The sequence below is a fragment of the Cyanistes caeruleus genome, chromosome 6 (assembly GCF_971803275.1).
Source record: "Cyanistes caeruleus chromosome 6, bCyaCae1.hap1.1, whole genome shotgun sequence".
Taxonomy (NCBI): Eukaryota; Metazoa; Chordata; class Aves; order Passeriformes; family Paridae; genus Cyanistes; species Cyanistes caeruleus.
In genome coordinates this window covers 19,939,409-19,955,800 of record NC_141706.1, presented here as the reverse complement: position 1 = coordinate 19,955,800, position 16,392 = coordinate 19,939,409, and the positions used below count along the sequence as shown (strand labels likewise).

The following is a 16,392-nucleotide window of genomic DNA, read 5'->3' as shown; positions in this document are numbered from 1 at the left end:
TATGTAGCATTTGATGATGGCTTCAGAGTTTAGAAATATTTAAAATTGTTTTGGTCTTCCAATTTTTGTTGGAAAGCTGGATCTTTAAGGGGGATATTTGAGAAATGTTAGTAACAGGAGGTGTTGCTCTGCATAGAAGTTTGCATAAAATGTTTGCATGGTTACAGTTCATTTTAGAGTGTTCCTTTGAGCTTCCTAAAACTGTTTCACCTGAGGGGGCTTTATCAGTTTTATATTCAACCTTTACTAGCCCAAATAATTTTATGCTTCTTTGATGTTCTGTTTAAATTGCGAGAAAATAAACCAGATATGAATGGTATCCAAAGAAAGTTGTGGAAAACAGAAGGCTCCATTCCAAAACAGGTTCTGGAATACATTCACGTTTATTTTGTCCCATTATTTAAATTTATTTTTTCCTTTCAGTTCACCAGATGAACCCCTTAAATGGCAATATGTGGATCAGTTTGTGTCAGAGTGTGGGGTAAGAGATCCATATTTTGTTAAATGTCTTCTGGGGAATCTGTAATGGTTCTGAAACACTTTCTTCTCTGACCTTATCAGAGAAGCTATTGTATGCATTACTATAATGCAATATCTTGTTGAAAGTGTTCTGTGAGGAATATCTTTCGTAATATGAAATGATTCTAGAGCTATTACATAAGGAAAGGGCAGGACACAAATGAAATTGCTTGTACTCATTAATTGCTTCTTCATTTTGCTTGAGCTTATTAATTTCCCAGGCTGGAGTTCTACTGCATAAATCCTTATTAGATTATTTGGCCTATTTTAGATGTATTAGTGGAGGAATTACAACTTTGAATGCAAGTGACTTCTAAGGGTTGCAGAAGTGAAAAGAAACACCGCAGTTACTGTTCTTTTGCTTTCAGGAAGAAAGACTTAGTTAAATAGAGAGCCTTATCATGTATTTCTCCAGCCCTTTTGTCAGGGAACATCTAAATGACTATTTTTCCATATCACTTTCCTCTAATTTTCCTTCACCCTTTTCTGAAGACAAAGTTTGATTATTTAAGTAGTCTTCTCCAAATAGATAAGTTCAGTTTTTCACCTCAGCCATGCAGATCCACTGAAATGACTCTGCTTCACATTCATTTCCACCAGGATAGTACCTTGGAGCTTTGAATCTTATCTTGATGCTGGCTGGGATTCATCTGGGTACATGAAATTTTATAGTAATCTTGATATGAATTTAAAACAGAATTAACATCTGCAGCATTGTTTAATCCCTCTACAGGAAGGAAAGGGCAGTGTTGCTGGACTTGCTTCTTCTGGAGGGAGAGACAATAAAGAGAAGAAAGTCTTCATTAGCTTGATTGGTACAAAAGGCATGGGATGCAGGTACGCATTTTTTATTTAATGTCACTCAAGACACTCAAGGCATTTATTTCTATCCTTCTTGGATAGGAAGTCGGGAAAATAAAGATGCCTGCTGGATCAGGAAGGCAAGCTGCAACAGCAGGATATCTGTGGCACTTATGACATATTTTTAGGCAAAGCATAAGTACCTGTGTCAAAAGACCTATTATAAAAAAAAAAACTTTAAAATTTAAAAATAATAGCCTTAGTACAAGTTGTAATGGAAGTGTGTCCATTAAATGCTTCTATGTTTTTAAGTACTTAAAAATGCTGCTCAGTGATGTAGCAAATTCCAGCACTATCCACTCTCAAGTTCACTCCTTGCACTTTGTACTCTTTCCCTGACCCTTTTCAGAACTAAAACACCTTCACAAAGATATATCCAGCTCCTAAAATTAATGTTAAATTTGCAAGGCTTTTTAGATATATGATTCTGAGATTCTTGGACTCCTATCCTTGCAATACTTAAGTTGGTTTTGGAATAGAATGGATATTGTAGAATTTCTTATATATTTAGAAGTATATGGTTGAAATTATCAGGTAATTTAGAGGATGTAAAGTTTTTTAAAAATTATTTATAAACCTGGAGGGGTGGCTTGTCATCATTTGTTGCAATGTAGTTTCTGTGTTTGGGCCCAGATTAGGTGGCAGCTTAATGTTCCTGAGCTAGATGTTGGCCTCCGGTTGAAATATCCTTCTTTCTCCTAATAAATAGTCCAAACAAAAAAATAACATTATATATATATGTATATATATATATATATATAGTGTATGTTGCAGTTCAGTGAATAATTAGTAATTCTTCATTGTGTTGCTTGCTTTCAAATATCATTAGTGTCCTTAGTGTCCCAATCCTCTAGACAGTGTTGGTCAGCATATATATAAATTTCAGCATGAAAGACAAAATATAGAAGCTTGAATATTTTTCTTTTAGGTTTTTCTTTAAAACCAGTTTTGTGGTATAAAGAATAAAACAGTAGGATGACAAATCTATAACACATTGATTGTGTGCTGGTACATTTTGGTGTTTGTTTCAGTATTGGTTAATACCATAAATATTCTTTAAGCAAAAACAAATTATGAGGAAACAATCAAAACCATTCACTGTATTACACTGTATTCATCATAAATATTATTCTATAAATATTATCCAACTAATGTTTGGGTTTTTTTACATTTCCAGTATTTCCAGTGGTCCAACACAAAAACCAGGAATTTTTATCAGCAATGTTAAGCCAGGCTCTCTTTCAGCAGAGGTGGGATTAGAGGTAAGTTTGACACCTTCCAAGGTAGTTACCACAAGGAATTCTTTTTTTGTATTCACAGCTTCAAGGATTCATGGAGTTTTTTTCCCCATGAGAAAGAAATATCTGGTGGTTGCATTTCAAATAAAGCTAGTTTTCTAAAATTTTAAGAACATGAGTGACGTGGGTCAGATCAATATTCCTTCAGGCTCGGGATCTGATCCCGAGCAGTGGCAACAGAGGATCCCAGTGTAGGAGTGCAAGCCTGGCCAGCTTCCTGTCTGTTCCCCATGCACTCTGCCAGTACCTATGATTGTTGTGTGAAGTGTGTTAGAGAGCACATCTCTTTGTGTTTTCATTTAATGTGTGTACTAACTTAGCATCTGTATTAAAATATGCATTAATTTGTTTAGGTTGGTGATCAGATTGTTGAGGTGAATGGAGTGGACTTTTCTAATGTGGATCATAAAGAGGTAAAATAAAGTCTTCTTAATTCCCTGGATTTGTAGTTATCAACTTATCGAACACCTCTCCTGTTTTCCTGTCCACAGAAATTATGTTTTGATACTGGGCTACTGACTCAAGGGGTTGTGTATTGAGATTTGCATACCTACCACTCTGTTTAGCTCTGGAAATTCCAGCCATGGCAACCAGCATTATTCTGGCCTTTATCCCTTCATTCACGTTGATTTTTGTTTTGTTTTGATTTGCAGGCTGTCAGAGTGCTCAAGAGTAGCCGTACTTTGACTATCTCTGTGGTAGCAGGCGCTGTAAGTAGCATATTTGTAAAAGCAGAACATTTGTAAGCAGAAAATTGCTATGTGGGTAAAAGAAATGGTAAAAATAAATGAATAAAAGCAAAAGCTGTGTTTCTTTATAAGATCTATACCTCTGTCAAACCAGGACAGTTTTGAGTGGCATGTGACTCTTTGATGCCACACAAAGTATTCTCAAATAAAACATGACGGTGGACCAACGCAAAACCATTCCCTTGACAAGGAATGGAAATTAACTTTATTGTAATGGTCTCTCATGTTTGAGAGCTTCTGTTCTAATAGATACCTGCTCCTGCTGAAACATGAAAGGTGAATTAGATTGGAGACAAATAATTTTTAATCCTGAATAGATGATGCCTTAGTCTTACTCCAAATGAGTTCCTTTTGTAACTGTTTATCTGATCTCATTAGTGTTTTGACACACTGAAAATTACTCAATTTTTCATTTCCACTGTTCTGTGCAGCAGAACTATAAGCCTTTGGGGTCTAATCTAAAGCCAGCTGAAATTAATTAAATTTTCCCTCTGACTTCAGTGTGACTTTCAATAAATGTTTTAATATTTTTACAGCTTTAATCCTTCTTATATAAAGTAAGTAGTTGTATACAAGAGGATAATCAAGTTCATAGACTAATCAAAGAGAGTGTTTTCTAATTTCCTTGCAACTGAATGAAAAGATTTAATAAGTCACTTCAGCTGCTTCCTAAGGGCTCATGTATACTATGTAACTACATAAAGGAATGGTTTATTTGATCTTCTCTTACAGTAACAAAAGATGAAGATGTCCAAAGGCACTGTAGAAATTACTCTGGGCTAGTTGGTTAAGCTCCAGGAATTTGACATCCCAAGGACTTAGTTTCAACTCCCAGTTATGTTAACAACATATGTTAAAAATGTGAACTCTACCTCAGCATGCATCACTAGGGTGGTATCCTTAAAATGGCAAATTCTTGCTATAGAACTCTTCTGTTCCTCACTCCTTCACCTTGCATGTCTCTTCTCAATAGACAGCTTTGTCTGGAGAAGAGATAGCATAAGGAAGAAGTTTCCCTACTATGGTGCAAAGACATTCCTCAATGCCTGGTTTTGTTCAAGACGTCTACTTTGCGCTTTAAAGATAGGAATAATCCTACCTTCCTAATTAACATGGGATTTTCATTCCAGAAATGAAAATTAGATTAATGTTGTCAAAGTGTTCTACCTATAGGAGTATGGAAATATCTTTCTTGGATAGAAAATAGTGCTGGTCTCTTAATTGTAAAGCAAATGATACAGGAACAAAACCAACTGAAATACATAAACTTTATGGTGTTTTGGGGATATACATTCTCTGTATTTGGGTTCCTGAATGATGACACATCTCTGCAGCAGCCAGGCATTAAGAGCATTAAAACACAGTAACTGTGTAGTTGTCTTCACTTTGGGAATCATTCAAGTGTTCTGTTGTCTGGCATTTCATTGCTCAGTGAGATTTCAAGAAAGTATAATGTGAAGTTTTTTCTGGGTGACACACTGAGCATGTGTTTGGCATGACCCCTACATTTTTGCTGACTTCAGTAGTGGCAAACCTCTTCTGAGGTGTTTGCACAGGTAACTTAGAGGCTGAAACTGGAATTGCTCCTTGGAGTAAGCAGTCAGATTTCTGAGGTTCTTTCAGGTTGTGTTCCTCAGGAAGCTCAATGTGAGGAAATGGCAGATGTGCTACAATGTATTTGCGTTTCAATAATTTCCTAGAAGAACTGCATTCATGAAATATTTTCACAACTGACTGGGGTGGTGGTTTTGATTGCAGGGAAAGGAGCTGTTCATGACTGAAGAAGAAAGGCAAAGAGAAGCACGTCTCCGTGAGCAGGAGCGCCAGGAGTTAATGCATCAGAAGCGGCTTGCACTGGAGACAAACAAAATCATCAAAGAGCAGCAAGAGAAAGAGAGATTGTGAGAACTATCTATAGGACAGTCTGAAAAATTTAGCTTGGATTTGGAGAGGGTGTGGAAGACAGGAGCACTTAATTATTTCTGTGATGCTTCTCACAGAAGTGAGATTCTCAACTTAGATTAACTTTGTGTTGCTTTTGCAGAGTCTCTGTTCATAAAATATTTGTCCTGTGATGCTCTTGATGGTTCTGGGCTTTAAAAGCTGGTGTCATTCAAAGCCATCTTGAGTAGAAGGGTCACTCATACCCCAGTCATAGCCCAGTCATACCCAAATGATTCAGTGTGATATTTGTTATTTTCCTGATGCTATTTGTTCATGCTTTATTTTTAGCAAGGCCATGAGAAATTTTATACTCATACAAAAGCACGCTATATTCTTGCCTAAGGAGGAGGTAATGACTTAAAGAATTAAGTAGATGCTAAGTCATTATCTAGATGGTCAGAAATGTCCTCAGGAAACCATACTGAAACTTTGGTATCTTACAGATGACTTTTAAAACAGAGCATTTTCCCCCAGTACAAATGTATTTACTGCCTGTATCTTTTACTAACTGTATGCTGACACACTTGTTCAGGTTCTTACTCAGAAAATACTATTTTTATCATGTTGTCCTAATTTCTCTTATTATAGAAGAAAACTGGAGATTTCCCAGAAGGCTGCAGAGGAAGAAGAGAGATATCGCAGGGAAATAGAGCAGTGAGTAAAAACCTTACACAGGCAATGTGACACCTGGAAAATGGTTCCTTGTGCATTAGATCTGGCTGAAAGCATTCTGCACGTTGCTTTCAAATAAAATTGTGTAGCCTTTCCTTTTAGCTAAATGTAGGTTCCAGTATGTATCAGTAAGTATACCACAGTTAAAGAACAGGAACCTGATCTGAAAATCAGCACCTGTAAACATGAGGTTTATGGCAATAATAAATTCAATGGAATTTATTGAAGTGGAAGTTGAGCACTTATTTTAAAAGTGTTATTAATATACAGAGAAGATTAAGGAAGTTCTGTATTCCAGAACTTGTTTACTCTATTGTCACTGAAACGCTACCTTTAATTCAAAGAGAAAAAAAGCAGTACTGCTAAGAAACAGATCAGTATTATATTTTTAAATTAAGCATTCTTTTACATTTGGAAGCTTGATGTTAACTGGTTGTTATCACAGTAATTAACTTTCCTTCTAAATGATACTGGGAAATTCCATGAAAATGCAAGTTGCAGAATAATACCTGTTTTGATTCTGCCTTTTAGGGCTAAGATTGACCCTCAAGTCTTTAGCTTTGCCCCTTTGGCATATTCAGGGGGTTTTAATTCATTTAAGTCCCTTTTCATGTATCTGCATTAACTAAAATTTTCTGATAGAAAAAGAACAGGGATTTCTGAATTTGTAAGGTGCAAAAAGAAATGTATTCCCCAGATGTCACAAGAGAAAAGTCTTCTGTCTGTCCTGCTGTGGGCTCCACAGCAGCACCTCAATGAATTCTTCAGCTTTTCTGATCCTGGGGAATTTATAACATCCTGTTCTTTATTGTGGCCTACTATAGAAATTCCTGCAGTAGCCAAACACTGCTATAAAAGCAGAGCGTTACAGGTAAAGGATGATTCTGTCCTCCAAATCTAGATTGCTTGTCTGTTATAATGGATGTTGGATGCCGTGTTGCTCTGCACTAAGAGCATCTTTATTCACTCAGGGAGGGCTTCCATGCCCTGAGGGCTGCTCAGTGCAAGGTCTAACACATCTTTCTACTTCCTTGTATAATTTCTAAGTGTTGCTCAGGCACTTTTAAGCTTTTCCATATCACAATCCAAATAGTTAAGTTGATGTCAATCTCCTGGGTGAGGAAGAGGGAGAATGGTAATAGAGGAACCTAGATGAAATCTAAAGCTGAGATTTAAAGAGCAGTTGTGGCAGGCAATACAGTACTTTTCTGTATTAATTGTTTGTGAGGATCATGCCTTGCCTTCTTTTAAGAATCCTTTCTGCAGAAATTCCTTGTATAATTTGCTGTGCCCTTTTTTGGTATCTTACATTTGAAAAAAATTTCAAATGTGCCTAAATGGCAGAGGTCCTTAATTCTATGTACTACAAGTTACATTGTGGCACCAATTTTTAAACAAAAATTAAATGAAAAACATTCTGTCCATTGTTCCCTGACAATGCCTTTAAATTTAAGTAGTGAGTTAAGCTAAAGATTTAAGAGTGTTTTGACTCCATGTGAATATTTTTTCAATTTACTTTAGCAAATTTAGAGATGCAAAAGATAATCCAAATATAAATAGTATCATATATATATCTAAGACCTGATAAATTTTGACACCACATTATCAGTTCAAGGCAAGCTATAGTCAAGAATTGGATCATTAGATATTGGATCATTTAAGGCAATGTATATGAAGCTACATGTTGTTAGATTATTCAGCACTTCTGCTGTGACATACTTAGTATTTGCTGAATTTTTGTTTGAAACATCTTTTTTCTGGGATCGTGGTGACATACTAGGTGATTTACTCGTTCTCCATTCTCTTTTCCTGAAGTGTGGCACTCTCTGCACCATCCCCATCCTTTCTCTGTACACATCTGTTCCCCTCTCTTCTTTTTTTTTTTAATTTTTCTCTGTTTTTTTTTTCCTAGAATACAGTATTTGATATGGTTTCTGTTCCTACAATATTTATTTCTTTTTGGGAAGAGTCACTTTTTATGGCAACCTAGAACTATGTGTTTAGGAAGCAATCATCAAAATAGATTTAAAGGTATAGAGAGGGGGCACATATTTTTTAGGTATAATTTGCCATTGTGATATCTGATTTAGGTATATGGTAGATGTTCTGTCACTCAGTGTTTCAGTTAAAATTTGCAGTTTTACTAGTAAGTAATTTAAATCCTAAAAATGAAAAATTGCTAAGCAAGGGATGTATTTTTTATTTCATTTAAGATGACAGTCAGTACTGCAGTGTGTCACTCATGGCTTAGTATCTGTGCAGGTGTTTATATAACAGGCCTTAGAAGCCTAAATATTAAATAAGAATATCTTACACTGTATTTTGCAAATTATCTCAGTAGCTTAGTAAATGAAACAGATTGATGAAAGGAATTCAATTATGAGGATGAAGCAGTTTATTGTGCTTTATATTCAAGAGAAAAAAACAAATATGCTGAAAAATTATACTGTTAGTGAATATATTATTTATACTGATGAATTATACTGAATTATACTGAATTATACTGATGTTGTTGGTTTTTTACTCAGAATGTCTAACTGCATTTGTTTGCTCTAGGATAACAGCAGAGGAAGAGAAATTTAAAAAGGAGTGGGAAGAAGACTGGGGTCCTAAAGAACCACCCAAGTCTCTAAAAACTGTAACTGCAGAAGTGCACTCTGCCCCTCGTTCCAAACACAAAAGTAAGTAATTGATGTCAACTTGCCTCCTTCTGTTTGTCTCAGACACATCACTGAGCTGTGTGGAATATACCACCAGTTTGTCTCCAAGTTAAGCTACCTATGAATTGGTTGTTTTCAGAAGGCTGGAAGCATATGATAAATCAATTAAATAACTCTTATTTAACAGGTACCTATCTTGCAAAGTCTACATCCATTCAAGTAGTCATGGTTTTTAACAATCATCAGCAGGAAAAATATAAAGAATAAGGCTTATTAAGAAATGGTCTGAAGCATCAGCCTCTATAGCCTGGGGGTTTGGTGCACTGTTTTGAATGTTATTTCTGTTCAGTGTTTACCTGTCAACCTTTTCACGGTTTGGATTGCAAGGGATCTTACAGATCACCTTGTTCCAACCCCTGCCATGGGTGGGGACACCTTCCACTACACCAGGTTTCTCAGAGCCCCATCCAAAACTGCCCTTGAACTCTGCCAGGGGTGGCACATCCACCACCTACCCTGGAAAACCTGTGCCAGTGCCTCAAAGTAAAGAATATCTTCCTAGTATCTGATCTAAATCTATCCTCTTTAATTTAAAGCCATTCTCCCTTGTCCTGTCACTACATGCCCTTTAAGGACTTCATTTTCAGTTTTCTGATAGCCCCTTTTAGGTACCCAAAGGCTGACCTAAGGTCTCCCAACAGCCTTCTCTTCTCTTCTCCAGGCTAAACAGCCCTCACTTCCTCAGCCTTTCCTCACAGCAGAGGTGCTCCAGCCTGATCATCTTCAGGGCCATCTGTTGGACCCATTCCAACAGCTCCACATCCATCTTATGTTGGGAGCCCCAGAGGTGGATGCAGCACTCCAGAAGGGTCTCATGGAAGCAGAATAGAGGGGCAGAATTCCCTCCCTTGCCCTGCTGCCCATGCTGCTCTTGGCGCAGCCCAGGATGCTGCTGACTTTCTGACTGACTTGTCCAGAGGAAATTAAGACAGTTGGAGCTTAGCTGGCAGTTAAGAATCTAAATTGGAAGCTGCAAATTGTATGTGGAGAGTGTACTAAAATTGTATTCTACGAAGAAAAATGTGGAAAGTGCTTGTTACATAATTTACAGGAGACCTGGGCTGATTCCTCACCTAATGTTATTTTATTATATTATTTTGTGTGTGACTTTGGGAAAGTCTGCTGATGGTTCCATTACAGGAAAAACCACCAAACTCTTTAGGCTTCCCTTCATCACATAGCAGACTAATTGTCCACATGTAGATTCTTACAGCTCTTCAGGACTGGAGGAGTTTGGAGATTGATTTAAGTAGGGCCTTCTTTTTTTAACCATTCTGTAAAAACACATCCCATCACTAACTACTTTTTTTTTTTTATTTCATGGAAACTTCTAGTCACACATTACTGATCTGTTTTTCATTTCATGGGAACCTCTAGTTACTGTCGCTTCTGTCCCCTCACCCCTTTCCTCCTTTGTTTCTCTAGTAGATTTAAAGGAATTTGCACATGACCAACTTGAAACTGATGACGTGGATGACATGAACATGAAGCAGGACCAACAGGTTTGCCACTCAGCCCTCACTTCCTATCTTTATTCATATTCTTCCTGTGTCTCACCTCCTCCTGACAGTCAGTCTTGACATTGAACTGACCATTTGGTTTTCCTAGGGCAATATGTGTGGTCCTTTAGTAAATGATGGAAGATTTTGACACTGCTGCTGTCATCGCATCTAAAAATACGTTGATATGAAATCTAACCCTACAGAAACGTGGACTATATTGAGTGCTCTGTGTTAGCAGTGTTTCTTATATAAAGTTATGGTAATATATTCTTTTGTATGTTTTTACTTCAAAATGTATTTTATAATATCTATGCACTTGGCTTGAAATATTTTGTCCTGGGAAATGGAGCTTTTTATGTCTCCTCAAAAGCCATGTTCTGCCACAAGCTTGAATGAGTTTGAATACCTGTTTAATTTTCATAAGACTTGCAAAAACTACTGTAAAGTAGGAGTGTGACCATAGAAATCTTAGCAATGCACATGCCTGTGTGGTTCTGTATTATTTGCTGCATTTTCTTTGTTTGGCATAAAATGTGTATCATTAAAACAAGGGAAACGTATGACTAAGTGTACTAGAACCATTTATCAAGAATTTAGCTAGGAACTTGTCATGTAATATCAAACCTCTGGTGTTGCACCTTCAAATAAATTTTAATCAGTTACACACGTCAGCATGGATTGGTCTGAGTACAAGCATGTCCTCGGCTTTTCTTCCAAAAACAACTTTTCCTTTACCTTTTGTAGCCTTTGGATGGTTTTATCGGTATGATGGAAAATTTCCCACAATCCGTAAGGTACAAAGTTTGAAATGTCAGTTTGCTGTGTGTGAGTTTGAAATGGAATTCCTCGTTTTTCTTCTTCTCTGTTGTTAGTAAACATTTTTTACAGTCAACCATTCCTTCTTTTAACGTGTGCACAAATTAAAATACCTTTGTCTAGGCATTTTGTGTCTAGGACTTTGTCCTTTTGAGTCCTTCAGGCTCTGAGTTCCACCATGTGCAGAGGGAGTTGTATAACATTACTTTGCAGAAGGTGTTCATTACAGGTGGGCAGTGCATGTCTTCATGTTCTCTGAAAGTCCTCAGAATCATGTGTATATAAAAACAGTACAGAGCCAAAAAATTACACAGTTATACCTTAGCAAATCTCCCTGTAGGACGAGTGAAGGAAAAAGGCTTTTAGGCATGCACAGATGAGCGAAAAAAAGAAAAATTAGCCATCTTTAAGCTGATAGAATATTTCTTTATCTGTAGAGATGCTGCTGAAGTAATGCAATTTCAATTTATGAGAGTTTCAAATAATGTTCTATACTTGCTGTTGCTTCCTTCTCTTTATTTCTTGCAATGTATATTAGCCTTATTATAGGGGGATTGCTATAGTGTTGTGTGCTTTGGTGGTGGTTTTTTTGGTAATTAACTGTAGTAAAATTGCCATGAAAATTTTGTGCATGTATCTGTCAAGAACTCAAGGTTTCAGGATTGTTTCTGACAGATGAAGTATTTGTATTGCTGTTTGGGAGTATTGCTTTGACTTTCTGTGGGTCCAGGATATACCTGTTTTCCATAAAAGAGATTAGGAGAAGATGGTTCATTCCAATACCTTTTTGTACTGCTAGTGACCGTAAATCATCGTGGATCTGTAACCAGTGTGAAAGCCAGGGAAGTTAGGATTTTTATCAGAAAATTATAAAGGCATGTTATGGAAATCCTTCACACAAAGAGGGTAATATTTTGTGTTGCTGCAGACAGCTATAATTTAGAGAATGCCCAAATACATCTTCTCATATTAATGATCTTACACAATTCCTACTGAACTTTACCAAACAGTGTGCACTAGAAGCTTGAAAAGATTTATTTTTAATCATTGGCTTTTGGCAGTGATGCATTTTCATCCTACTCCCTATTGCTAATGATTTTTTTGTTTGTTTTAAAAACAAAATTTCACTCTGTACTAAAAACGTCTATAATAGGAAGTAAACTGAATCCATGGGGAAAATTGTAGGAAAGGATGAATCATCCTGTTGTGTCTGAATGCTGTGAATGCAGATAAGACACTCAGATACATGTTCATGTTCTAGAAGTCTTTGGCTTGTGTAGTGCTTAGTGTGCCTTTGAATTCAGTAATTCTTCAAATGTTGACACCTAGCAAGTTGACCTGCCTGATGTTACATTTAGCAGACAGTACTAAACGTATCTTGAATTTTTTAGAGGATGATATTGGCAATTGTTGTTAAGATAAAAACTAATTATCCCTGAATAAAATACACCACAGAATTAGGTTTATGTTAAAACATTAGTGTGAAAAGCTAGAATTTTTTTAGCTAAGCTTTATCTCCAATATTTTTGGGGTTCCTTTTCCCTCTGCTCTCCTCCCTACAGCACCACCACAACGTAAGCATGAAGCAATAGACCACATCCTACTGAACTCAGCAGTACAAAGTTCCAGTTAACTGCTTGACTGGGGGAATTGGCTTGTAGCAGCCAGGGAAAATGCCTGTTTTCCAAGGCTTTGTTCTCAATATCAATGGGCAAAAGGTGAAAGGAAGACAAATAATGTTATTTAATGTGAAGCAGTTAATGGTGGTTTTGGGAATTCAAAGCATGGAAAGTCAATAGCTGATGATGATGATAAGAACAAAATTAAACCTGAAGCACAGCCTTTCTGGCAGTGGCAGTAATTGTCAGTAAGTGGCCACCTGCTCCTCTGTTTTACTTTTCATAAATGAAAGGAGAACATGGCATTTCCAGTATGAGCTGAGTCCTACCTGTACAAATGTGAAAGGGTAGCAGAAATGTGACATCACTGAAGTAGAAACAAGGAGCAGTGTCTGTTTTGAAGACAACAGCAGCAGAGGCTTCCAAAAGAAGCCTATAGCTTTTCCCTCTGTTTGTATCCCACATCTAAAATTTTAGAGTCACTTTGTGCTTGTAGGAGCTACATGGTATTTATGATGATGCAGTGTTCCTTCTTGGAAGAAACTCAGTTTCTGCACTGATCTAAACCTTTCCTTTATAATTAGTTCCTTATTTCAGTTTTATTAGAGGATGCAATGCTGATTTTAGGGCATATGCATGAAACTGTTGGATGCATGGACTATTCACATCTACCTGTACATGAGCATCTGTCACCTGAAAATAATCAGTCAGATATATATAAATGCCAAAAAAGAGAGATGACTAATCAAGACCAAACCAAAACTGTTTGAACATTCCAAGTTCCGTAGTGAACTTGTGTGCCCTGAAGTTGTAAATCTGCAGAGGAACAAAAAGGTTGCTCTGATCTCATCCAGCTTATGTTTGGAGGCACAAGCCCTCCAAAAAGTTTGAATTTCCTGCAAATTGCTGGGTTAATGGACTTTGGATTTTCCTTTAAAAAAAAAAAAATCCCATACTTGCATAGAGTGTAATTAATTTTTCAAGGCAGATACTCATGTACCAAGATTGAAGCTTGTGGTGTTTTTAGCTGATGTAAAAATTCTTGTTAAAAAACCTTCCCAGAAAGGGAAAGAACGAAAGAAGTCAAAAAGTGATAGTTTTTGTGAACAGAGGAAGAATAAAAAGGAAATGGAGTTTGAGCAAAAACTTGCCAAAGAGAAAGAAGGTATGCTGGAGAAAGAAAAACAACTGAAAATAAATCGTCTTGTGCAAGAGGTATGTTGTGATCCATCAAGTGCAAAGGTATATTGAAAGAAAATTAGATGGGTTTTTAGTGGAATTATTTTTAGCAGGACACTTGTTTAATTCTGTCAGAGATAATGAAATTTTAAAAGCTGTTTTACTGCAAAATTCTGCCACCACATTTGCTTAAAAAGTCAGCTTTTGCCCAAATGAGGATATCTCTGCAGTTGTGTCCATGTGTAGTGATGAATTTAATGAATAGGAAATCCTTCTTAAAATTATTATTGTTATTATTTTAAAAACTATTTTAGGTGGCATTTCATACTTGTATTATGACTATACCTATAACCTTTTCTAATGCATCAACGTTATGGTCAAGGTATCTGAGACAGAACGAGAAGACCTGGAAGAATCAGAAAAGGTGCAGCACTGGGTGGAAAGACTTTGTCAAACACGATTAGAACAGATTTCCTCTGTGGAGAATGAGTCTCCTGAGGTAAAATTCTAGCTTTTCCATATATTGCATGATCTCTAAATAACTGAAAGTTGCCTCCTAAAAGCAACAGGTTTTACCAGTAAAAAAATCTGTCTTTGTCTTTCCCCCTCAGTCTTCTTTCTAAGAGGTGGGCGAAAAAGTCAATAATTGATGACTTACAATCTACAGAATTTGCTTTTCCTATATTTTATGAAGATTTAATCATTATTTTAACGAACTGATTTTATTTTGTCCTTTTTAACTATATTAATATAACATTACGTTGATTATGTTATATTATGTTATGTTATATGCAATATTATATGCAATATTGTATGTAATATTATATGTAATACTATAATATTATTATATTGTTATTGTTGTCATAATAATACTATTGTTTTAACTATATATCACCACTAAATTAACAGTTTTATTGTCTCATGAAATATTTGGACTAGGTGGGACATGCTACCAGTAACAAATGCTAGATCCAGCTATATTTATTAGTATCATGTGAATATAATATTGATGATGAGCTCTTGAAAGCTTTCTTCTATTGCGTGAAATAAAGGAACAGGATAAGAAAATTAGAAAAATATACAAAACTCACAAGGAATAGGGTTTGAGCTTGTACTTTAAGTAGTCCCCTTTAATCAGGGGAACTGCAGATAGCGATTATTCCTTAGAGCCTGATGGTTCTACATGTGGAGTGAGGCTTTCCCACCATCCTGTTGCTCTGGCTGTCCTCCAAGGAAAGCCACTTCCAAGAGGAACACTGCAATCTAGTGAGCTCCCGTGGGATGCCCAAGAAACTGCAACCACAAAAGGGACCTTGGGGAACACTCTTGCATGATTTTCCTTCAGGTCAGTGTGGAGCAGCTCTGAATAAAGCAGATGATCTTTTGTTCCTTGTGGCCCTAGGCTCAGATCCATGTGGTTTGTCAGTACAGGTCTTTAGTGGGATGTTTATGCAGAATTTTACTCTCACTATCCAAACTTGGCAGCTTGTATTCTGCTAGAACTTTGTCCCCCTTACTTTATAAAGTAAGTAGGAGCATTACAGATTACAAACACTGTTGTATTTTCAGAGCTCTACCTGGATTTAAGACAAGCACTCTGTTGTGTTTGCTCCATTAGTTTTTCTGTTAAATTATATATAATTGCTCTACTACAATTTTTGTACAAACCCACCTAAGCAGTTAGAACATGTAAAACACAAAACTTGAGTGTTCCTTAGGGGTAAATTCAGCTGAAAAATATTCAGGTGCTACAGGTTTGAGCTGTTTCTTGGGAAAAAGAGCATTCAAGATCTCAAGCTCTGACAAAGAAATAGCTATTTTTCAGCACAAAGCGGTGAGCATGTTAGATAAGAAGAATGTGAGAAGTGTTACCCACGTGAGGGAAGCATTGCCATATTAGAGTAAGATGACTGTGTCTATCAGCTTATCTATGTAAGGTTTCCTTGCTACAAAATAGCAAAATGACTGAATTTTCGCAAATACTGCAGTTTGATCACCGATAAAAGAAATGTTAGCAACTCTAACACCATATGTAGACTCCTTCCTCATACACATCCTTATTTTTTTTTTATGAGATGCTCATTGTGTTCTAACTCTGAAGTTGTTTAGTACCCAGTAGATCTGGTGTGGATTAACATAAATTATAAAATCTCAAACCCCTTGAGGTTCTGAATTTCATAGCACAGTGAACTTTTTGTTTTGATAGCTGCTTAAGCTTTGTTTCCTTTCTTGTACTAATGTGTGATTATGTTTACACAATTTTAACCCCTTTCCCTTTTTTAATGACATAGAATCTCAGGGCCTGTCTTAGATTATTTTCATTCAAATAAGCACCTTTGCAAGGAATAATTCTTGCTTTCTCCTCATGAGAGCCAAAGAGGCAAAAGTTATGTTATCTTGGTTTGTGCTGTGGTTTTGCCTTATTGAAAACTTCATGCTGTTGGGGTTTTGTGGGGTTTCTTTTGTCGACCCCCTTACCCCAACAGCTGATGTCACACCACTCCCATTTTTCT

The 16,392-nt window shown here is 36.5% G+C and overlaps 1 protein-coding gene across 4 annotated transcripts in view; it reads left to right on the top strand.

Moving 5' to 3' along the window:
* Window positions 1-16,392, top strand: part of USH1C (USH1 protein network component harmonin) — a 46,990-nt gene that overhangs the window by 13,167 nt on the left and 17,431 nt on the right. For all 4 annotated transcript variants that reach the window (XM_086892734.1, XM_023929073.2, XM_023929077.2 and 1 more), the window contains 9 exons: window positions 424-481; window positions 1,253-1,356; window positions 2,558-2,642; window positions 3,032-3,091; window positions 3,332-3,388; window positions 5,186-5,328; window positions 5,960-6,025; window positions 8,600-8,724; window positions 10,189-10,265. In XM_086892734.1, the coding sequence (XP_086748860.1) occupies window positions 424-481; window positions 1,253-1,356; window positions 2,558-2,642; window positions 3,032-3,091; window positions 3,332-3,388; window positions 5,186-5,328; window positions 5,960-6,025; window positions 8,600-8,724; window positions 10,189-10,265 (775 nt within the window). The remainder of the gene's footprint in view (window positions 1-423; window positions 482-1,252; window positions 1,357-2,557; window positions 2,643-3,031; window positions 3,092-3,331; window positions 3,389-5,185; window positions 5,329-5,959; window positions 6,026-8,599; window positions 8,725-10,188; window positions 10,266-16,392) is intronic.